This window comes from Podarcis tiliguerta (genome assembly GCF_965153285.1).
Source record: "Podarcis tiliguerta genome assembly, chromosome: 3".
In the NCBI taxonomy this organism is placed as follows: Eukaryota; Metazoa; Chordata; class Lepidosauria; order Squamata; family Lacertidae; genus Podarcis; species Podarcis tiliguerta.
In genome coordinates, this window is record NC_139536.1 from 606,668 (window position 1) to 625,811 (window position 19,144).

Here is a 19,144-nt window from a genome sequence, read left to right on the forward strand (position 1 = left end):
TCTGGTACTGAAATGCCTTTTTTCATATTACATTTGGCAGTGTGTTGTTTTGCTATGTTGTTATGAAACGGATGTTTGCATCGTTTGGCTTTGAAATGCATTCCTGCTTTCTTTGTTTAAGCGTGACATATTTTTGTGTGTGGAAAAACAGCATATAAATAAAAACAGCGAGTGAATGAATGGTCCCCAGATGACAGAGAAAGCACAGGGCCGTGGTTGGTGTTGTGGTTTTTTTAAAAAAGTTGTGTTTCTTTATTCAATAATTATATTGATAGCTGAGTTGGGCCTTTACACAGCATATACATGAAGGGTGACCCACACAGGAGACGGGGCTGGAGTGAGGCCCCTTCCTCCTCCTCCTCCTCCGCCCGCCCCCCTCCTCCCTCCCCGCAGTCCTGCGAAGGGGCCTCGCCTCCTCGTCTCACGTAAATGGCGGTGTTGGCTCCTTGGGGTGGGGCTCCCGTGTCTGGCCCATCCATGGCAAGCCTGGCATAACATTGGCATCTGAGCAGCTCTGCAGTGGACGTGGCGAGAAGAGGCAGCCCCAGCGGTGGCAAAGCTGTGACAGAGAGCCAAGGGGGCAAGCCGGCTGGTGGGGGGGGCAGTGGCGTGAGGACGGAGGGGTCCTTTCTCTGGGGTACGACAGACACAGATAAATAACAAAGGGGACTTTTTCATTCCCGCTGGGCCACGGAGGCAGCTGGCATTGAGGTGGCACTTTCTGTTGGCCTGGGCAGCGGCACACCACCCCCGCCAGGCCTGGGGAGCTGAGTGGGCAGAGGGCAGAATTCTGCCTTCTGGACTCACTCGCTGCTCCCCACACTGCCTTGGGAAGAGAGAGAGTCTTGCAAGCTTTGTGGCGCCCCATGGGGGGCAGGGAGGCCAAGGGGCAGGGGGTGCCAGCAAGAGGAGAGCCTGGCGGCTGCAAGGGACACCCTCCCTGCGGTGTTGGCCCAGAGGTGGGAGGAGGGGAGGCTTGGCCGGGGCTGCAAGAGGGCAGTGTGGAGGGGTCCTCAGCTCTCCCTTCCCAGGCTGGAGGGAGGCGCTGCTTCAGGCAGCCCCCTTCCCCAGCCCAGAAGCCGCCTAGACCCCCAAGTCATCCTCATAGAGCAGGGCTGCGCTGAAGACAGTCAGTGGCTCGTCCGAGGAGCGGGCCAGCCGGCCGGAGACCAGGTCCACGCAGAGCGTTTCTCCGGCCTCCATGGGGACGACGAGGGTGAAGACGGCCAGCGCTCCGGTGCTGGGCTGCCTCTCGGCCACCGGCTTGTTCTCCAGGCCTTCGGGCTGGTAGCCGGCCGAGTCGCTGCGGGCAATGGCCTGGTTGGAGCGGGAGAGGACCGCCTCGATCTTCTCCCCCCGGTGGCCGGTCAGGATGGCGCTGACCAGGTAGCGGCCAGGAAACGGAGCGGTGAAAATTCCTGGGGGGGGGGAGAGGTTCGTTATGGGTGCCTGGCATTGGTCCTCCCACCTGCCTTGCCCCCCACCCCAAGCACCCTCCCTGGCTTTGGGAGCTCTAGTTCTTCAACCCCTGAGAACATCAGAACTTTAGGAAAGGCCACTGGATCAGGCCAGGGGTCCATCAAGTCCAGCATCCTCCTCTCTGGGTGTCCAGCCAAATGCCCATCCCTCCCCACCTGCCCTCTTTTACCATCCCAGATCACAGAAGGCGATGGCAGCTTCCGTTTGGATCCCAGAACGACCCGTTTAAGACTGACACCCTGGTGCAAGTCAGCAGAGTCACACCAGAGCACCTGTGGGTGCGGGAATGTGGGAATGTTGAGGATAGTAAGAGAGGATATGTTGATTCACTATTATCCTTCCTCACTCACACTAGTGAGCTGCTAGTTCATTGCAGGAAGCTGGGAGCAGCCAAGTACAACATTCCTTGTAATGCTAGAGAAGACATGCGAGGGAATGTTTGGTCCAGCCAGTCAAAACTTCCTGTTCCTCCTGGGCTGGAGCATCCTTCCTTTTGCATGTGACTAGAGGTGGAAAGCGGGACGCGGGTGGCGCTGTGGGTAAAACCTCAGCACCTAGGACTTGCCGATCGCATGGTTGGCGGTTCGAATCCCCGCGGCGGGGTGCGCTCCCGTTGCTCGGTCCCAGCGCCTGCCAACCTAGCAGTTCGAAAGCACTCCCGGGTCCAAGTAGATAAATAGGGGCCGCTTACTAGCGGGAAGGTAACTGGCGTTTCCGTGCGTTGCGCTGGTGCTGGCTCGCCAGATGCAGCTTGTCACGCTGGCCACATGACCCGGAAGTGTCTTTGGACAGCGTTGGGCCCCGGCCTCTTAAGTGAGATGGGCGCACAACCCTAGAGTCGGACACGACTGGCTCGTACGGGCAGGGGTACCTTTACCTTTAGCTTAGAGTTGGAAGTGACCTCACCTGTCCAGGTAACAAAAGGACAAGGCACGCTGCCACTCTCTCTCTTTTTCATTTCCCTTCTACGTTTGACCAGCTTCTAGCTAGGACTGCCCTGCTAGCTCCTCACTGGGATCATTTCTCCCTATGGGATAGAGCCACGTGTATATATTTGTAACTAAGTCTGCCTTCAGGGATCCAACTGTGAACTGATGTAAGTAAACTTCTTTTTATTGACTTTAAACAAGATTGTGGCATCTTTATTCTTTAAAGAGGAATTCAAGGAAACTTAACAAGATTGTACAATTCAATCTGAGGCAGACCGAATTGTATAATAGTGAGAGGCTCACACAAGCCTGCAACCAGCTATCACGAGCCTGCAACCACCTATCTGCTGTGCATGTAAAAAGGGGAATGTAACTCTAAGTTAGGAAGGATATTAATAAACAACACATCCTCTCCTGCCACCATCAACTTTCCCACACACCTGTCTTTCTGAGGCCCTCCAACCCCAAGCCCCATCTTCTTCCTGCATTTCCCAGCCCCTCACTGACCAGATTTTGGGTCGTAGGCGTCCCCGTCGTTCAGCAGCACCCGGTCGAAGGCGATGGTCCCCGTCTCCACGTGGCGGGCGGTCAGTGCTGCAGTGAAGGAGACCTTGGGCGTCGTTCCGGGTGGACCAGGCAGGCCTGCAAGTGGACGGGGAGGGGGGGGAGGGGGGACAGAAAAACTTTCAGGGACTTCTCCCTTTCTCCCTGCATTGACCACCCAAGAACTGGCTCTCAAGAACTGGCTGGTTTCTGTGCTGGCAACTCACTCTGCATGCGCCTGCTTCCCTCATAACACCTGTTCTGCCTTTGTACGAATTCAGTCTCTTAGTGGGCACCACCTGCACTTCGGAACTCCCTGCCTCTTGATCAGGTTGGCACCCTGGCAGGACTCTTTTTGGCACCGGCTAAAAACATCCTTGCTTAGACAAGCCTGCCCAGGTGTTTAGAAAGTTGATGCAACCCTGTTTTTAATCTGTTTTTAACTTTTCAGATGTCTTAAATTACTGCCGTTTATTTTCCTTATGGTAATTTTATTGCTTTGTCTTTTTTGTAAGCCTATTTGATGTGATTTTCTTCTTCTTTTACAATCAAGAAATTTATAATTTTATGAAATAAACAACTAAATAAATCAGGACACTGGCAGCCAGGCCTGTCCATCTGTCCAGCCACTCCTCACAGCAGGGACCTGGGGACTCAGCCACATTAGTCAAAAAAACAGCATTTTGAATGTGTTATAAACCTGCAACACCAGATGGCGCTGGAGAGCAAAAAAATTCAAAGCGAATCTTCCATAGCGTTTTCTTTCTTTCTTTTGTTTTAACGATTGAAATTCTGGCTTTTATTTGTAGTGTGTTTTTTTCTGTGTGTAGATTCACCCCGGGGCCCATTTTGCAAGCTCTTGGGGAGGGCAGCTGTGTTCAGACCCCCGTTCGCCTCCCTGGGGAGCTATTGCTAGGTAGCCCTGAGCTCACTCTAAGGCTCTGCCTGAAGTCCCAAGGCTCACCCCCCCACCCAGACGCTGCCTGGCATGCAGCTTCTTCACAGAGGAGGGAACAGGGTATGTGGAGGCCTGGTGAGATTGTTAGGATATAGTTGCGTTCCACTTTAAAAGGGAACAGGCATGACTCTTGTGTGTCACCTGCCTGTTTACTTCCAGCACTTGCTGGGAACTTCCATTTGTATATAGCTTTTGTGTTCCTGCTGTTTTGCTGGAGACGAAGGGAAGCAGACATGTTTTTTCTTTGTTCCTGAACTATGCTGAATAAAATGCTGTAATTAGGCTTGCACATTTCTCTGTCCGCCTCATCTGCTGTGAGAAGATTTATTCTCTCTGCTGACAGAGCGTGCAAGGGGCTCTAAACGTATCTGAGGCTCTTGTCACTCATTGATGCTGTTCCAAGGGAGACCGGCGATCGTCCGGCTGCTGGCCGGTGGCTGGAGCCAGCTGGGGGCCTGCCTGATGCCCCCGTCTCCCCAGCAGTATCCCAACAGAGATGACTGGCTGTGCTGGCTGCTGGAACCCAGTGGCATTGAGAGGACACCAGTTATCTCTCCCCCCGCCCCTGCAGTGGACAGGAGCAGCAGCACTTCCACACACCCCTGCCCCACCTCCAGCCCCCACATCTGTCATTACCTTGTTCTCCGGGGAGACCTGCAAGAGACAAGGGAAGACGGGTGAGACTCACAGGGGACAAGGGAGAGGTGGGAGGGGTCATCCCCATCCCACTTGTTAATTCATTAATTGCTATTGTTATTATATTCATTCTGATCCCGCCTTTGATCCCAGGCCAGGATTCAAGGCGGCTTGCACAAATTAAGTCACAGGTAAGAGATGCAAAGCTAAAAACATATCACGGATCATTGTTAAAAAGTAATTAAACCTTAACAGAATGAAAACAAATCTCTTAAGATACAGATACTACCATATTGGCCAGAATATAAGCTGCACCCGAATATAAGCTGCAGCTTTAAAATTGGAGGGGGGAGAAAAAAAGAAAAAGCCCCCCAATATAAGCTGCTCCCTTCCTCGCTGCTCCCGGCTGCGTACTGGGGGGCGGGGGGGGGCAGGAGTTGGGCTGCCTTGCCAGCAGCCTTTTCCCTTCCTCGCTCTCTCCCTTCCCGGGGAAAGAAGACGGGGGGCTATGCGTGGGGCGGGCGCCGCTTTGCGGCACTCCTGGAGCTGTTTGCCCTGTGCTCTTAGCTGCATACTGTAAGGTTGTAAATATAAGCCGTACTTTAACTTTTCACGGTTGGAACTTGGGGGAAAAGTGAGGCTTATATTTAGGCCAATACGGTAAAAACAGTCCGGCAGTATTACAAGCCCTTTCCTTTAAAAATAAAATAAAATAGTCAGCTCCCAAATGCCTGTTGGAATAAGGGAGTCTTTAGCTGCTGGTGGAAAGACAGCAAGGAGTGAGCCAGTTGACCTTCTCAAGGCAGGGAGTTCCCAAGATGCCAGGAGCCACCACCAAGAAGCCCCTCTCCTGCTTCTGCAACAAGCAGGCCTGGAGCTATTAGTGAATGGAGCCCCCAACCCCCTAGAGACAAGACTGGGTGCTCTCCAGAAGGGAGGCTGGGGGGGGCATGTGTGGTCAACCAGGCAGGTGTGCACACCTGAGGTGGTGGAGAAGGCCTCTGGTGGAGGGGGGGGGGCTGTGGGGTTAGCAGCTGCCACTCATGCAGCTCACAGTCTCAGACGGGGCAGAGCAACCCAGCATGGACCCCCTCCCAGTGCACCTCCCCCTCTGTCCAGGAGAGGGCAGCAGCCCACTGCAGCACATGGAGGGTGAATTGTTCTGGGGAGACTCTTGTGACCTTCCAAAGGCCCCGATCCCCTGGTGCTCCCAGGGCAAGGAAAGGGGGCGTGTTGGGACACAATGGGCTCTGGGAAGCCAAGCAACCCCCAAATTGTAGAGTTGAAAGGGATTCCCAAAGGTCATCTAGCCCAACCCCCTTTCGAGGGAGGCCCAGAACCATAGGAAGGGACCCAGAAGGTCATCTTGCTGCTCCACTGTCAGACACCATGATGCAAAAACTCAGCCTGGCCAGCTGCTCACCTGGAGGCCCGACAGAGCCGGTCCGTCCGTCCTTGCCAGGGGGCCCAACTGGGCCTACGGGCCCCTGCCTCCCCATGGGGCCCTCCAGTCCAGGGGGCCCTGGAGGTCCTGCGGATGGAGAAGAACATGAGCTGTCTAGGCAGAGACAGAGGCGAGAGGACCCCCCTGCCCCCTGCCGTCCGCCCCGGAGTCTGTACCTGTGAAATCCTGCAGGGTGAGGCCATGCAGCTGCCCCTGCAAGGTCTGGAGGGAGCCGTTGAGGGTGCTGAGCCGGCGGTGGATGGTGCCCAGCTGGCTGCCGTGGATCTTGTCCAGGAGGGCTCCGTGGGTCTGCAGCGTCCCGTTCACCTCCCGCAGGCAGCCCCACAGGGCCGAGACGTGCTTGTCCAGCCCCTCCTTGATCTTGCGCAGGCTCCCGGAGACGGTCTCCAGCCTCTCGCAGGCCCCCTCCAGCTTGGCCAGCCTCTCCGCCAGTCCCCCGGAAGCCCGCCGGCAGTCGGAGGCCTCCACGCGCAGGGCGCCCCCAAAGCGCTGCACCTCGCGCCCCAGCACCTGGAAGCGCTCCTCGCTCTCGCTGACGTGCTCCGTCACCTCCTGCTGCACCCGGTTGATCTCGGCGATGATGTGGTCCTTGGTGGTGCCCAGTTCGTGGATGTCCGTCTGGTGCTTCTCCACGGTGGCCTGCAGCCCGGCCAGCGTCTCGTTCAGGGAGCTGAAGCCCAGGATGACCTCCGACAGCTCGCCCTGCAAGGACTGCAGGTGGACGCTGGAGCTGCCCCCGATCACGCTGAAGCCGTCCAGCGGCCGGGAGGCGTCCCCTGCCTCCTTGCCGCCACCGCTGCCCAGGTCAGGGCGCCGCCCGGGAGGCTGGCAGGCGGCCTGGCAGACCTCCACCTCGGACCGCAGCTGGCCCACCTCCTCGCGCAACTCGGCGCACTCCTGTCCGCAGGAGAGCTGCTCCAGCCCCCGGACCTCCTTCTCCAGCTCCTCCAGACGCTGGCGGGTCCGGTTGGCCTGGAGAACCAGCTCGGGGGGGCCGGCGCTGACGGAGACCACCATGCGGTTCTCCAGCTCGCCCACCTCCCCTGCCAGTCGGCTGAGGGCGTCGCTGTGGGAGCCCACCAGACCCTGCAGGCTGCGCAGCTTCCCCGAGACGTCCAGCTGGTGGAGGCTGCTGCCCAGGACGCGCAGCTGCCCCTCCGTGTCCAGCAGCCTCCGCTCCAGCTCGCTCAGGATGGTGCTGATCTGAGAGTCCTGGTTGCCCGCAGGGGCGCAGATCTGTGTGCAGGCGTGGGCCGTGCTGTGCACCCGCTCCAGGGCCCCCTGCTGCTGCAGGCTGCTGTCCTTCAGGGCGCCCACGTCCCTCGACAGGTTGGCCAGCGCCCGCCCCACGTGGCTCTGGAAGTCGTTCAGGCGGGAGAACGCCGAGTCCAGCTGGCCCTCCGCCCGGCGCAGCCGCTCGTCCGCCCCTTCCAGCATGATCTGGAGGTCCCCAAAGTGCTCCTCCAGGCTGCGCTGCGTGGTGTTGACCCTGCTCTCCACCTCCGACATGCGCCGGTCCACGCTCCACGGAGGCGGCGGGGGTGTCCTCCGCCCGGCCAGGTGCTCACTGAGGGCAGAGAGGGCCTCCGTCATGCTGTCGAGGCGCCGCTCCATCCCACTCACCCTGCTCTCAGCCCGGGCGCAGCAATCCTCGGGCGGCTGAGAGGCCAGGCGGCTGACGTGTTGCCGGACGGTGTCCACAGCATCCCGGTTCCGCTGGTCCACGGAGGCCACCAGCTTCTCCAGAGCCCGCATGCGGTCCTGGTCTTCCTCCCGCTGCTGCCGCAGGTCGAAGATGCCCGTCACGCAGGAGGAGCAGGTTTCGTGGATGGTGCGCTCCACCTCCCGCAGGACCTCGCCGTGGACGTCTGTCCCGCCTCCCTGGGCCACCCCCTGCCCGTTCTCATGGTTGGAGATGCGGTTGTCGAGGCGCTGCAGGTGGCGCTGGATCTCGTTGAGGGTCTCCTTCATTTCCGGGTGGGCGGCTGCGTCCGCCGGCTGCTTGCCGTTCAAGGAGGACTCGACGGCCCGGCGGACGTCCTCGGCCAGTTTGGTGTTGCTGGTCTCCATGGTGGACTGCAGGTCCTGCAGCTGTTTGCTCAAGTGCTGGACTTTCTCTTCCAGCTGCCGGACCTTCTCAGAGTCCCTGTGCCCTGGGAGAGGGGAGAGAGAGAGAGGGAGAGAGAGGGAGAGAGAGAGAGAGAGAGAGAGAGAGAGAGAGAGAGAGAGAGAGAGAGAGAGGAGAGCCACATTAGGACACCTCCTCTCAGATCTGGCACCTGGCAAAGCAGCTGCTCCACCCAGCAGGGAATCAGACCCTCTAGGCAAGGGAACTAAGCTACACTGTGCTGATCCTGAGCTGCTGGTGAGCTCCCATCTAAGGTCTTGCAAAGATGCTTTGAGAATGTGCAGGAATGGAAACACCTGGATCAGGAGAGACAAAATTGGGCTCAGCTCCACAGACCGAATTTGCTAAATGCCTCTTTCAAAGCGAACCTCCAAGCTGAGGTTATGAGCTTAAATCTCCCAAGAGTTGGTCAGCCTCACATAACCAACATGCTTGAGTCTAATTAAGGCATGAAGGTGTTAATACCATAGAGTAAGCTGTCCTGCCAGGCTTAGCTAGCTCCACTTCCCTTGTGGCTAATCAAACTTATTGTTCTGCCAGTCTGCTAGTGAAGAGGTTTGAGTTGGTTGCTCCGGCTCAGACCGCATGGCTCTCACAAGCCACTCTTGAGTTCCTATGGCAATAATTTAGGAACTTTCACTACTTTCTAACAGCTAATTTTTACTGCCTGTGCAACTTCTCTGAAGCACATGAACCTGACCATTTTTAACTTAACAAGTGTGTGGTCTTTTTCCTTTGCTGGGGGGAGAGGGAAACTTTGGAACTCACATTAAAGGGCATATTTTAGAGGTCTAAGAGCTGGGGTTCTCTCACCAAAGAGTACATGCCCCAAACTTAGAGCTCTGCACCCAGGAATTCACACACATATATATCCTGCCCGGGGTACCTTCTCCGCCAAGACCGCTGAGCGTGTTGCTGAAGCCGGAGAGGTTGGGACGGACGGGCTGAGTTCGTGGGCGGGGGGTGGTGGGTGGCACCCCACCTTCGGCGCAGTCGTCACCCGAGTAGCCGGGGCAGCAGCGCCACTCCATGTCCGAGACAGTCTTGTAGGCCACTTTGTAGCGAGGGCGGACGAAGCTTCGATACCTGCTGGTTGGGAGAAAGAAAAGCACCTGTTGTCCGGACTGGGACTGGGGGCAAGGGGTGCCCTGGGTGCCAGCCACATGCCCAGGGCAAGGAGCAAGTGTGTCAGATAGCTGCCAGTTAGGGATTCTTCAGGTGTGATTCCCTTCCAACTCTACAATTCTAGAAAGCATTGGAGGTTTTAAAGCAGAGGTTGAGTGGCCTTCTGCCACAGATGCTTTAACGGTGGTTCCTGCATTGCAGGGGGTTGGGCTGCATGACCTTTGGGGGTTCCTTCTGTGGGATGTGACATCACAGAAAGCAGTCAATTACAACATTTCCTGTTTGGCCAGAGTGGACCCACAGGGGGATGTTGCTCCAGCCAGGAGGACTTCCTGTCACACCTGGTCTGGAGCAACCTCCCCCTGCGTGTGACCAGGTAGATGGGTGTGACCCTGGGAGACCCCATAAAAGGGCTGATCTTGATGCTGCTCTCTTGATGCTCTTTTGCTGTCTGCTGGCCCTCAGCCAGCAGCACATGGGCTCAATCCTCTCTTCTGTAATTACAAACTAAAGTCTGCCTTCAGGATCATACTGTGAACTGGATGTAAGTAAACTTCTTGTTACTTTTAAGAGAAGACTGTTGTGTCTTTATTCTTTTTAAGAGGGAATAAAAGGGGAATTTACCAGGAACAAATCCATCCTGGATAAGCCAGACTGGATTGCTTAACCCAAGAGATTCTAATGAATCTACCAACTAGTTTCCTGCAATATACAGGGGAATCTACTCTGCTACCAGCTCACTAGCATGAGAGAGAAAGGATTATATTAAATCAATATATCCTCTCCTACTATCTACAACATTACCACACCTTCCAGTTCTACAGTTCGATTACTCCAGGCATGTCCAAAGTCCGTTTTGGGGGCCTATTCTGGCCCATCAGTCCATTTAATCCAGGCCCCATGGCAGTATATGTCCTGGGGTGAAATCCTAAAAAACAACTTCAATCCTAAAAACAGCTCAACAACTTTGGTCGGCCCTCACGCATGTTCACTTCATTAAATCTGGCCCTCTTTGAAAAAGGCTTTTGGTCTGGTCTAGTGGGCCTCCATCTGTCTTGAGAGACAATGGAGTATACCTCTGGGGATGAAGTAAAATCCCTGCATTGGGAGCACTAGGATGCAAGCCTGGGCATTGTGTCTGGAGGTCCTGGGCTGCCCAGATGACAAGACCCTCCCCCCCCCTCGGCCTCACTGATGGGGGCCAAAGGAAAGCAGAGGGAGAGGCTGGGCTTGGCTGCAGGAGTTGCTGGAAAGAGGCTCGCAAGACAACATCCAGCTGCCTCAGGGACTGGATTTCTGTAGGGTTTCGCTCCTGAGCCTTTTCTCCTCCCAAAGATATCTCACAAGGCAGTGGAGGTTTAGGATCAGAGCTTTCCTTCCCAGTAGCCCTGCCGGTTCAAGAGGAAGAGTCTCTGGAGAGCTGGTCCCATTGAGAAGGTGACTGGAGTGTAGTGATCAGGTGGGATTGCTATGAGGAATTATAAAAAATATGCAGCAAGCCATTTGTGTCAGCAATGAAAGCATTGCGTTGACTGGGTTTGAGCCATTTGGATATGATTTCTGATCAATCCACGCCTCTGCGTCTCTGTCCTATTTCTCTGCCTGACAGGCATGTATAAGCATTCTACACACAGGCCAGTTGCTTCATCAGGCATCCTGGGCCATAAAAATAGAAGGTAGCTCTAATGTAGTTTGTTAATCTTTAGGTAGATCTTAAGGGCCAGGAAGAGAGTTCACAAGGAAATACTCTTTCCTTTCCTGCCTGTTTATGACCTCCGGGGTTTTGCTGAATGCATTCCTCCTCTAGTCCTGTTTTATTTACTCTCAAAGCACCTCAAAGTGCAAGTAGATAAATAGGTACCACTCCGGTGGGAAGGTAAACGGCGTTTCCGTGCACTGCTCTGGTTCGCCAGAAGCAGCTTAGTCCTGCTGGCCACATGACCCGGAAGCTGTACGCCGGTTTCCTCGGCCAGTAAAGCCAGATGAGTGCCACAACCCCAGAGTCGGCCACGACTGGACCTCATGGTAAGGGGTCCCTTTACCTTTATGTAAGCATGCTCAGAGTAGTCTTTGTAGTTAACAGGATTTCTTCTGATCTGACTTTGTCCCCACATGGGTTTTTCTGAAATGCTCAGAGGAAATCTGATTGGTTCTTACGAACACTGTGTAAAAAGTTCTTTTTTGAATAAAATGACCTGGGCCGGAGGGTGGGGAGAGAATTATTACGCGCACCCCTCCCAGAGTCTTGCTGGTCAAGCCTCGTGTGTATTTTATTAATCAGAGTCCAATCCTTCCTTGCTTTGGGAACGCAACACTGGAGGGGCTGGACACTCTGCCCTCCAAATCAGCACAGCAGAGGAGAAGGCCAGAGAGTCCCTCTGCAGGCACTGACTGGCAGACGCACCTGCCTCTCCTGGGCAGCTGAAGGAGCCGCGTCCTTCTGCAGTCTTGAAGATGCCCACCAGGGGGCAGGCGACCCCCTCCCCGCAGGCCTGGGCCATCTGGCTCCTGCTGGGAGCCTCTTCCTTGATGGGCTGGGCACGCGCCAGGCAGCAGCCACAGGCATCCGCCACCCCACCCCATCTGCCCACGGAGGCCGTGACCCCACAGTGCCCCACCCAGGCAGCCAGCAGCAGCACAGCCCACCAGCAGCCCTCGGTGCCCCCCTCCAGTTCTGCTTCCCCACACTCACGTGATGACGCGGGGGCACTGGAGCTGCCCCCAGACACACGGCTGGTAATCTGGCTTGACGTAGGTGTCCACGCCATCCTCCACCACGCAGCTCACACTGCGAGAGACCACGTAGGCACACCAGTTCCTGCAGCAGGGAGAGAGCCAGAGAGAGAGACTGGTTGCAGCTGGCACTGGGAAGACCCCCCTGCCCCACACTGGTTTCGGTCCAGCCGGCAGCAGCAGACCCAGAGCAAGCCCCACGCCAGACCTCCACATTCCAGGAAGGCCTCTGTTGCAGGCGGACACGGAAGGCAGCGATGAAAAGGAGCCAAGGTGCCAGAAGCCCTGGGTTCAGTGCCAAGGTTCTCTGCACACATGCAGAGTGTGCTCTGCTCCCAGACCCCACCCTGACCACAGAGAGCTGAAGAACAGAGGAACAGAAGTGTTGCTCTGGTGGATCAGGCCCATGGCCCATTGAGCCCAGCGTCCTCTTCTCACAGTGGCCAACCCTTCAGCAGGATCTGAGCACAAGGGCATCACTTTCCCCCTCCTGTGGTTCCCAGGCATTCAGAATCCTCTGGAGGCAGAGCATAGCCCCTCTCCTCCATAAACATGTCTAATCCTCTTTTAAAGCCATCCAAGTTGGTGTCTCCTGTGGGAGGGAGTTCCATAGGCTAACCCTTTGACTCCAACCCACTTGGGATGGAAGAGCTGAGCTGCTCCTGGAGGCTTGGAGGCAAAGAACCACAAGCTCTTTTTCGGAAATTGAATTCCAGTGGCTCAGGCCGGGAGGGAAGGGAGGTCAGCCAAAGGCTTGTGCCTTGGTGGTGCTCTCTCCTGGACTAGGAAACACCTCAGCAGAGCCGCATCCTGGCCATGAAAACCCACCTCTGGCCCCTCCCTGTTCCCATGCTCAGCTAGTCTCCACACCCACCAACATTGGCATCCAGGGCTTCAGAGGCGCCTCCAAGCTTAGAACACAGCAGAATCATAGAATTGCAGAGTTGGAAGGGACCCCCAAGGGCCATCTAGTCCAACCCCTGCAATGCAGGAATCACAACCCTGACAGATGGGACACCCAAACTTCCAAAGCCCTAAGTATAAAGGTATGGTAAAGGCCACCTGGACGGTTAGGCACAGTCAAAGGTGACTGTGGGGTTGCGGCGCTCATCTCACTTTCAGGCTAAGGGAGCTGGCCTTTGTCCACAGACAGCTTTCCGGGTCATGTGGCCAGCAGCACTAAACCGCTTCTGGTGCAACGGGACACTGTGATGGAAACCAGAACGCACGGAAACGCCGTTTACCTTCCCGCTGGAGCGGTACCTATTTATCTACTTGCACTGGTGTGCTTTCGAACTGCCAGGTTGGCAGAAGTTGGGACAGAGTGACAGGAGCTCAGTCATGGGGATTCGAACTGCCGACCTTCTGATCGGCAAGCCCAAGAGGCTCAGTGGTTTGGACCACAGCCTCAAGCAGGATGCAAGCGCAGCAACAGCAGCCCCCAACTGTGACCCTCAGCAACTAGTATTCAGAGACATCAGTGGAGAGAGACCTTGGCCTTGATGTGGTCCAGGATAACCTGTTGTCCCCCCTCCCTCCCTGTTTTCGCCCAAGTCCTCTCCAGGGTCCAGTGGAGGTGGACTAGACCTGCCTTCCTTTCCTTCAATAAATCCCACATCTAACCCCCCCCCCCATTCTTTTGCATCTGAAAGGCCAAGAGCTGATTGCTGTGGCTTTTTCTGCAAATGGGCAAGAGACAATTGGGTGGGAAAGTCTGAAAAGGATCTTTCTCTCAACCTACTTTTGCCATCTTCTGTTGCTTCAACACTAATTATGGAATTGTAGAGTTGGAAGAGACCCCAAGGGACATCTGGCTGAAACCTCCCCCCCCCCATTGGACAAGGACATGAGAACTGGTTCATTATTGTTCTTGTTGTTGAGTCATTTAGTCGTGTCCGCCTCTTTGTGACCCCCTGGACCAGAGCACGCCAGGCACTCCTGTCTTCCACTGCCTCCTGCAGTTTGGTCAGACTCATGCTGGTAGCTAGGAGAACACTGTCCCACCATCTCATCCTCTGTCGCCCCCTTCTCCTTGTGCCCTCCCTCTTTCCCAACATCAGGGTCTTTTCCAGGGAGTCTTCTCTTCTCATGAGGTGGCCAAAGTCTTGGAGCTTCAGCTTCACGATCTGTCCTTCCAGTGAGCACTCAGTGCTGATTTCCTTCAGAATGGAGAGGTTTGATCTTCTCGCAGTCCATGGGACTCTCAAGAGTCTCCTCCAGCACCAGAATTCAAAAGCATCAATTCTTCGGCGATCAGCCTTCTTTATGCCTTCCAGCTCTCACTTCTATACATCACTACTGTTTAATTAGGTGGCTCTTAATTCCCACCACACAGTGACTTAAACTTCAGAAGTTCCTAGTTGCTGCTAGGATGAAAATAAGCGACAGTTTTTTAGAGAGCTGAAGGGATCATGGAAGAAGGTTGGTGTCTCACGCGCAGGACTCTCTTCCCAACATTGCCTGTGGCCAAAGAGTTCCAGGAGGTTCTGGTCTTAATTCCAAAACCTGCAAATCTATCTGACCACATGCAACAGGCTCATTCTAAAGAAGATGTACCAAATGCACTACACCACGTCTCTTTTAACTTGCTAAACTCAAGCCAGACGTGAAGGCTTGGGAACCAACCAGCTGGTTCATGGCAAAAAATGACTTCTTGGTCCTGCACTCTGGATCAAGCCCTCCCCAATCCCAGATTAACTCCACTCCTTCTTCTGCTTAGTGATTTACTAAATTAATTAATTAGAAAGAGAAAGGTTTTTCCTCCCTCTTTCATAACACTAGAACTCCTAGATGGTCAATGAAACTGAAGGTTGGAAGGTTCAGGACAGGCCAAATAAAGTCCTTCTTCATGCAGTACTGAGTTAGACTGTGGAACTCCCTGCCACAGGAAGCAGAGGTGGCGACCAGCTTGGATGGCTTTAAAAGAGGATTAGACAAACTCATGGAGTAGGAGAGGACTATTAAGCGCTACCAGCCACAGTCAAAAGCAGCAATGCTTCTGAATCCCAGTTGCTGGAAACCGCAAGAGGGGAGAATAATAATAATAATAATAATAATAATAATAATAATAATAATAATTGTATTTATACCCCGCCCTCCCCAGCCAAGACTAGGCTCAGGGCGGCTAACACCAGGTATAAAAACAATTGATTAAAATACAACTTAAAAACAAAATTAAGTACAAGATTAAAATGCAGCCTCATTTCAGTAGAAACTCAAATCAAAACTTTTTGGGGATGAAAATGTCAAATCTTCACCAAGGCCAACTATCCAGACTGGTCCTACCTGGGCCAGAAAAAAGCCAGGGAAGTCCCCAAATAGTAGTTCCATCACAGAAGGAAAAAGGAAAGAGGGGAAGGGGATTACCGTAAATTGATTCCAAGCCAAAGGGCAGGCGGAACAACTCTGGCTTACCGGCCCTGCGGAAAGAAATCAGATCCTGCAGGGGTCTTATGAGGCAGAGCATTCCACCAGGCCGGAGCCACCACTGAGAAGGCCCTGGCCCTGGTTGAGGCTAATCTGACTTCCTTAAGGACTGGGACCTCTAGGGTGCTGCTATTTATGGACCCTGAGGTCCACAATGCCTCTCTTGTGCTCAAATCCTGCTTACAGGTTTCCTACAGGCATCTGGCTGGCCACTGTGAGAACAGGATGCTGGCCTAGCTGGCCCATTGTCCTAACGAGAAGGGTCCTGAGCAGAGGGGAGATGGGGCAAGGATGGGGCAGAGGCATCGGAGTGGAAGTTCTTCAGGGAGCAGGCCCCACCGATGCAGCCTGGGACTTCGCTTAGAAGGGGTTGTCCCACAGGAGCAGGGAAGGCGTCTCCAAGCCGTTTCTCGGAGATGATCAGGATCTTGGGCAACAGAGGATGTGGCTTCAGCTGGGAATCTCCCTTGCTTCTCTCCACGGGATGAAGGCGGCTCTTTTCTGGCAGAGGACGCATAAAGGGGGGGCATTGCTCCACGGCCACCCCCTCCATCCATGCGCACTTGCAGCCATTGGGGGCTGGTCCATAGGGGGAATGGGGCCCCTCCCCACCAGCCCCTGCCTGCTCTTTCCTTCTGCACTTAGATATATCATCTTCTTTCCTCGAAGGATCTCAAGATCTCTTCTCAATTAATCCCCACGAGAACCCTGTGAGGAAGGTGAGGCTGAGAAAGGAAGGGACCGGCCCACAAGGTCACACCCGGCGAGATCCGTGGCCGAAGGTCCTAGTTTGACACTCTAACCACGCACCACAATGGCTCTCACAAGCCCCGGCCTCTCAGCGTCCTCCTCTGCCTCCTTTTGGCCCTCCTAAAAATCAGCATGGGGGAAGAGGATGGGGTCAAAGCTATGATGAGTTAGCCCCGCCTCTCACTGGTCCAGGCTCTGCCCACCTGGCCTCTCCACCTCCCCCCCCCCCAGTCCCAATGGGCACCAGTCACCACCTGGTCACGGCTGGGTGCTGGCAGAATTGGGGCTGTTGCCTCCAGGAGACATTTCCGGCCTGCCTTGGTCTCCCTTGTCCAGGGACCTTTGATCAGGGAGGGGTGGCCTGGCTGGGATGGGCGGGGGGGGGACACACGCAGCTGGGAAGAGGCCAGAGAAATTGCCTCCAGGCCTTCCGAGCTGACCCTGATCTGAGCCAACATTAAGGCTTCCCGGCAGCTGGTTAATATTTGCCGGCCTCACCTCCTCACCTTCCCGACTGCTGCCTCACAGGAAGTCCCCTTTCCAGCATTTTTTGCTGGGTGAGCCCCAGAAGGCTTTCCGCGTGGAATAATCACAGGGGGCGCCTCTGAGGGTGTGCAGAGTGCTCTTCCTGCACCGCAGCCAAAACGGGGGTGGGGTTAATTTCGTGGGTGGGGCAGCCCCTCGCAAGCCTCAACCCAGCCTGTGTCTCTGACTCTCTTTCTCCATTGGGGTGGGGGAGTCTCAGAGGCGCCCCCGGAGGTATCGCCCTCATCCTTTGGGGATTTCTGGAGGACGGTTCAAGCCCCTCGGCTCTGCCAAACCTTTGAGGTCCGAGACAGTTCGACTTCCGTCTAGCTGCTATTTTGGTTTCAAGTCTGCGCACAACCTCCTCGCTTCATTCCTTTTAAACAATTTATACTGCTTGGCTGAAACTGTCTCGAAGCAGAGCGCAAGAAACGAGACACGAAAAAGGTAAAACTATAAAAGCAGGCTTCAATTAAAATGCCTGCTGGATTTTTTATTTTATTTTTTAGAAGTCTTCAATAGGTGGCAGAAGTTCAACAGGGAGAGTCTGACCTCAACTGGAATACAATTCCCGGTGAACACAAACCCAAGGGGGTGGGGTCTAGCAGTGACTCCCCTGGAGACCCCAGTGATTCGGCAGGGGAGCGAGGGATCGGGTGCTCCTCCTGGTCCTATTCCTGGCTGGTTTTACCTGTTGCTGCAGCAGCGCTATTTGGAGGGTCTGAATAGCTGCTTTGCATCCCGTCGCGAATCCCTAATCTCGGGAGCCCCCAAACCTGCCCACGAGGAGGGGCCTGGCGAGGAGAAATCTGGGAAAGACCCTCCCCCTCCCCCGCTCCTGGGTTGGTCTGGGAATCTCCCGGAGTACTAAGAAAGACCGAGGGGGGGGGGGTGAAGGTGGCCTACAGAGAAGAGCCCCTTTGGCGGCATCCCGCCCCCTCCCTTGTCGCTTCTCCTGTCTCCCCGGAGGCGATGCTGCCGCCGCCTCCCACTCCGGCTGTTGGGGTTGCAGCCTCAGACTTGCAACGTGCCCCCCGTGCCCCCCGCCCCACCGACTGGCTTTCCCGACAGCCCCCCTTCTCCCAAACCTAGCACCCACCCAAACCTTCGCCTCGCCTCTCCCGCAGAGTCCTTCAGGGAGTCTCACCCCCCCCCCCCCCGGGGCGCACCGTCCCCTGCCCGGACTCCGAAGCAGCCACGTCCCAAGTCCCCGCGGACACGCCCCGGCTCAGCACCCGCAGCCCATCCCCCACCGCCCGGGAGGAGCCTGGCTCGGGGCTGGGGGGGGCATCTCTTCATGGCGACGGGTTCTAAGGCCTGTTGGCACGACCCCATAGAGCCCCCCACCATCCCCTTGGCAGCACAAGGCCCTCCAGAACCCCTGGCAGGACCTGGGAGGGGGGGGGCGTAGGATGTTCAAGAAGCCCCGAGTCCTGCTCGGTCTTCCCTCCCCTTCGAGCTGGTCCGGGACTTCCAGCCTCCGGCGCCCCTCGCTCTCTTGGCGGCTGCTTGGCATGAACCCCGCGAGGGAGAGCCATGCGCGAATTCCGAGGCGAGCGCGGCTGCCAGCCAGTGCAGGCACCGCGGGGCTGGATGCCCCCCCCCCGGCCCGCTTCTCCCTCCCTCTCTCGGTTTCTGCCCCCCCGCGCGCCGGCTTACCTGTGGCGACTGGCCACGCGCGCCCCTCCGTTGGCCGCCTGCCCGCCGCCCTGGACGTGCGCGGCGAAGGGCAGCCCTGCGCCCGTGTAGAGGCTGTAGCGGGGCGGGTAGTTCATGGTGCCCGCGGGTCCGGCCAGCAGGCCCCACCAGAGGCAGAGCCACGAGGCGGCGGCGGCGGCCCCGGGGCCGGCCATCCTGGTGCTTGGGGGTCCCGGCGAGGGTGGTCAGCTGCGCATGGCGGGGCCCCCGACGCCAGCCCGGGACTCCCTTCTGGTGCTGCGCTGGCTCTGGGCTCCGCCTGGGCGCGCAAGGACAGTTTTGCAAACTTCGCACTGCTAGCGGGCTGGCTCACTCCCCCCCGACTTCCTGCCTGGCCGGCCTGGGCCCCCCCGCCCCGCCGCCGCCGCCGCCCATCGCGGGCTTCCCCGCTCCCTCGGCCCGGGCTGGCCTCGGCTAGCCCCCCAGCTCGCCCCCTCGCCTCGCCAGCAGCCAGCGCCCGGCCACCGCTCCTTCGGGCCGCCCCCTCCGCTCCGCGCCCTCCTCGCTGCGGCTGCCGACATCTGCTTCTCGTTACTGTCGGGGCCGGGAGGAGGAGGAGGGGTGGGGAGGAGGCGCGGGGAGGGGGCGGGCGCGGGCCGGCAGCCAGCCCGCACGGCCCCCGGGAGGACGCGCGGCGCGGCTACCGAGCGAGGTGCCTGCCACGGGGCGGCTGGACACGACCCACCACGCCGCGGGGGCCCCGTCGGGGCAGCCCCGCCGCCGCCGCCGCTGCTCCGGGGGGATTCCTG

At 56.7% G+C, this 19,144-nt stretch overlaps 1 protein-coding gene across 2 annotated transcripts; it reads right to left on the bottom strand.

Moving 5' to 3' along the window:
- Positions 1–228: 228 nt before the first annotated feature.
- EMILIN1 (elastin microfibril interfacer 1) lies at positions 229–18,754 on the bottom strand. 2 transcript variants are annotated; one of them, XM_083432538.1, is made up of 8 exons: positions 18,357–18,754; positions 11,956–12,081; positions 9,025–9,227; positions 6,166–8,163; positions 5,969–6,076; positions 4,546–4,563; positions 2,916–3,050; positions 229–1,418 (listed from the first exon to the last, which is right to left on the bottom strand). In XM_083432538.1, exons 1-8 carry the CDS (start codon positions 18,548–18,550, stop codon positions 1,084–1,086), a joined length of 3,117 nt encoding a protein of 1,038 aa, XP_083288664.1. In that variant the 5' UTR covers positions 18,551–18,754; the 3' UTR covers positions 229–1,083. The 2 variants fall into 2 exon arrangements, with proteins under 2 accessions (XP_083288664.1, XP_083288665.1); XM_083432539.1 differs by having other exon boundaries at positions 9,025–9,224; positions 18,357–18,753.
- Positions 18,755–19,144: the final 390 nt, after the last annotated feature.

What these genes read in the sequence shown, in the direction of transcription:
- EMILIN1 (XM_083432538.1), bottom strand. Translation starts at nt 18,550, where the DNA reads ATGGCCGGCCCCGGGGCCGCCGCCGCCGCCTCGTGGCTCTGCCTCTGG. An exon ending in CAGTGCCCCCGCGTCATCAC is followed by an intron (nt 9,228 to 11,955) that starts GTGAGTGTGGGG and finishes TCTCCCAACCAG; the next exon opens with CAGGTATCGAAGCTTCGTCC. An exon ending in CAGCGGTCTTGGCGGAGAAG is followed by an intron (nt 8,164 to 9,024) that starts GTACCCCGGGCA and finishes CCCCTCTCCCAG; the next exon opens with GGCACAGGGACTCTGAGAAG.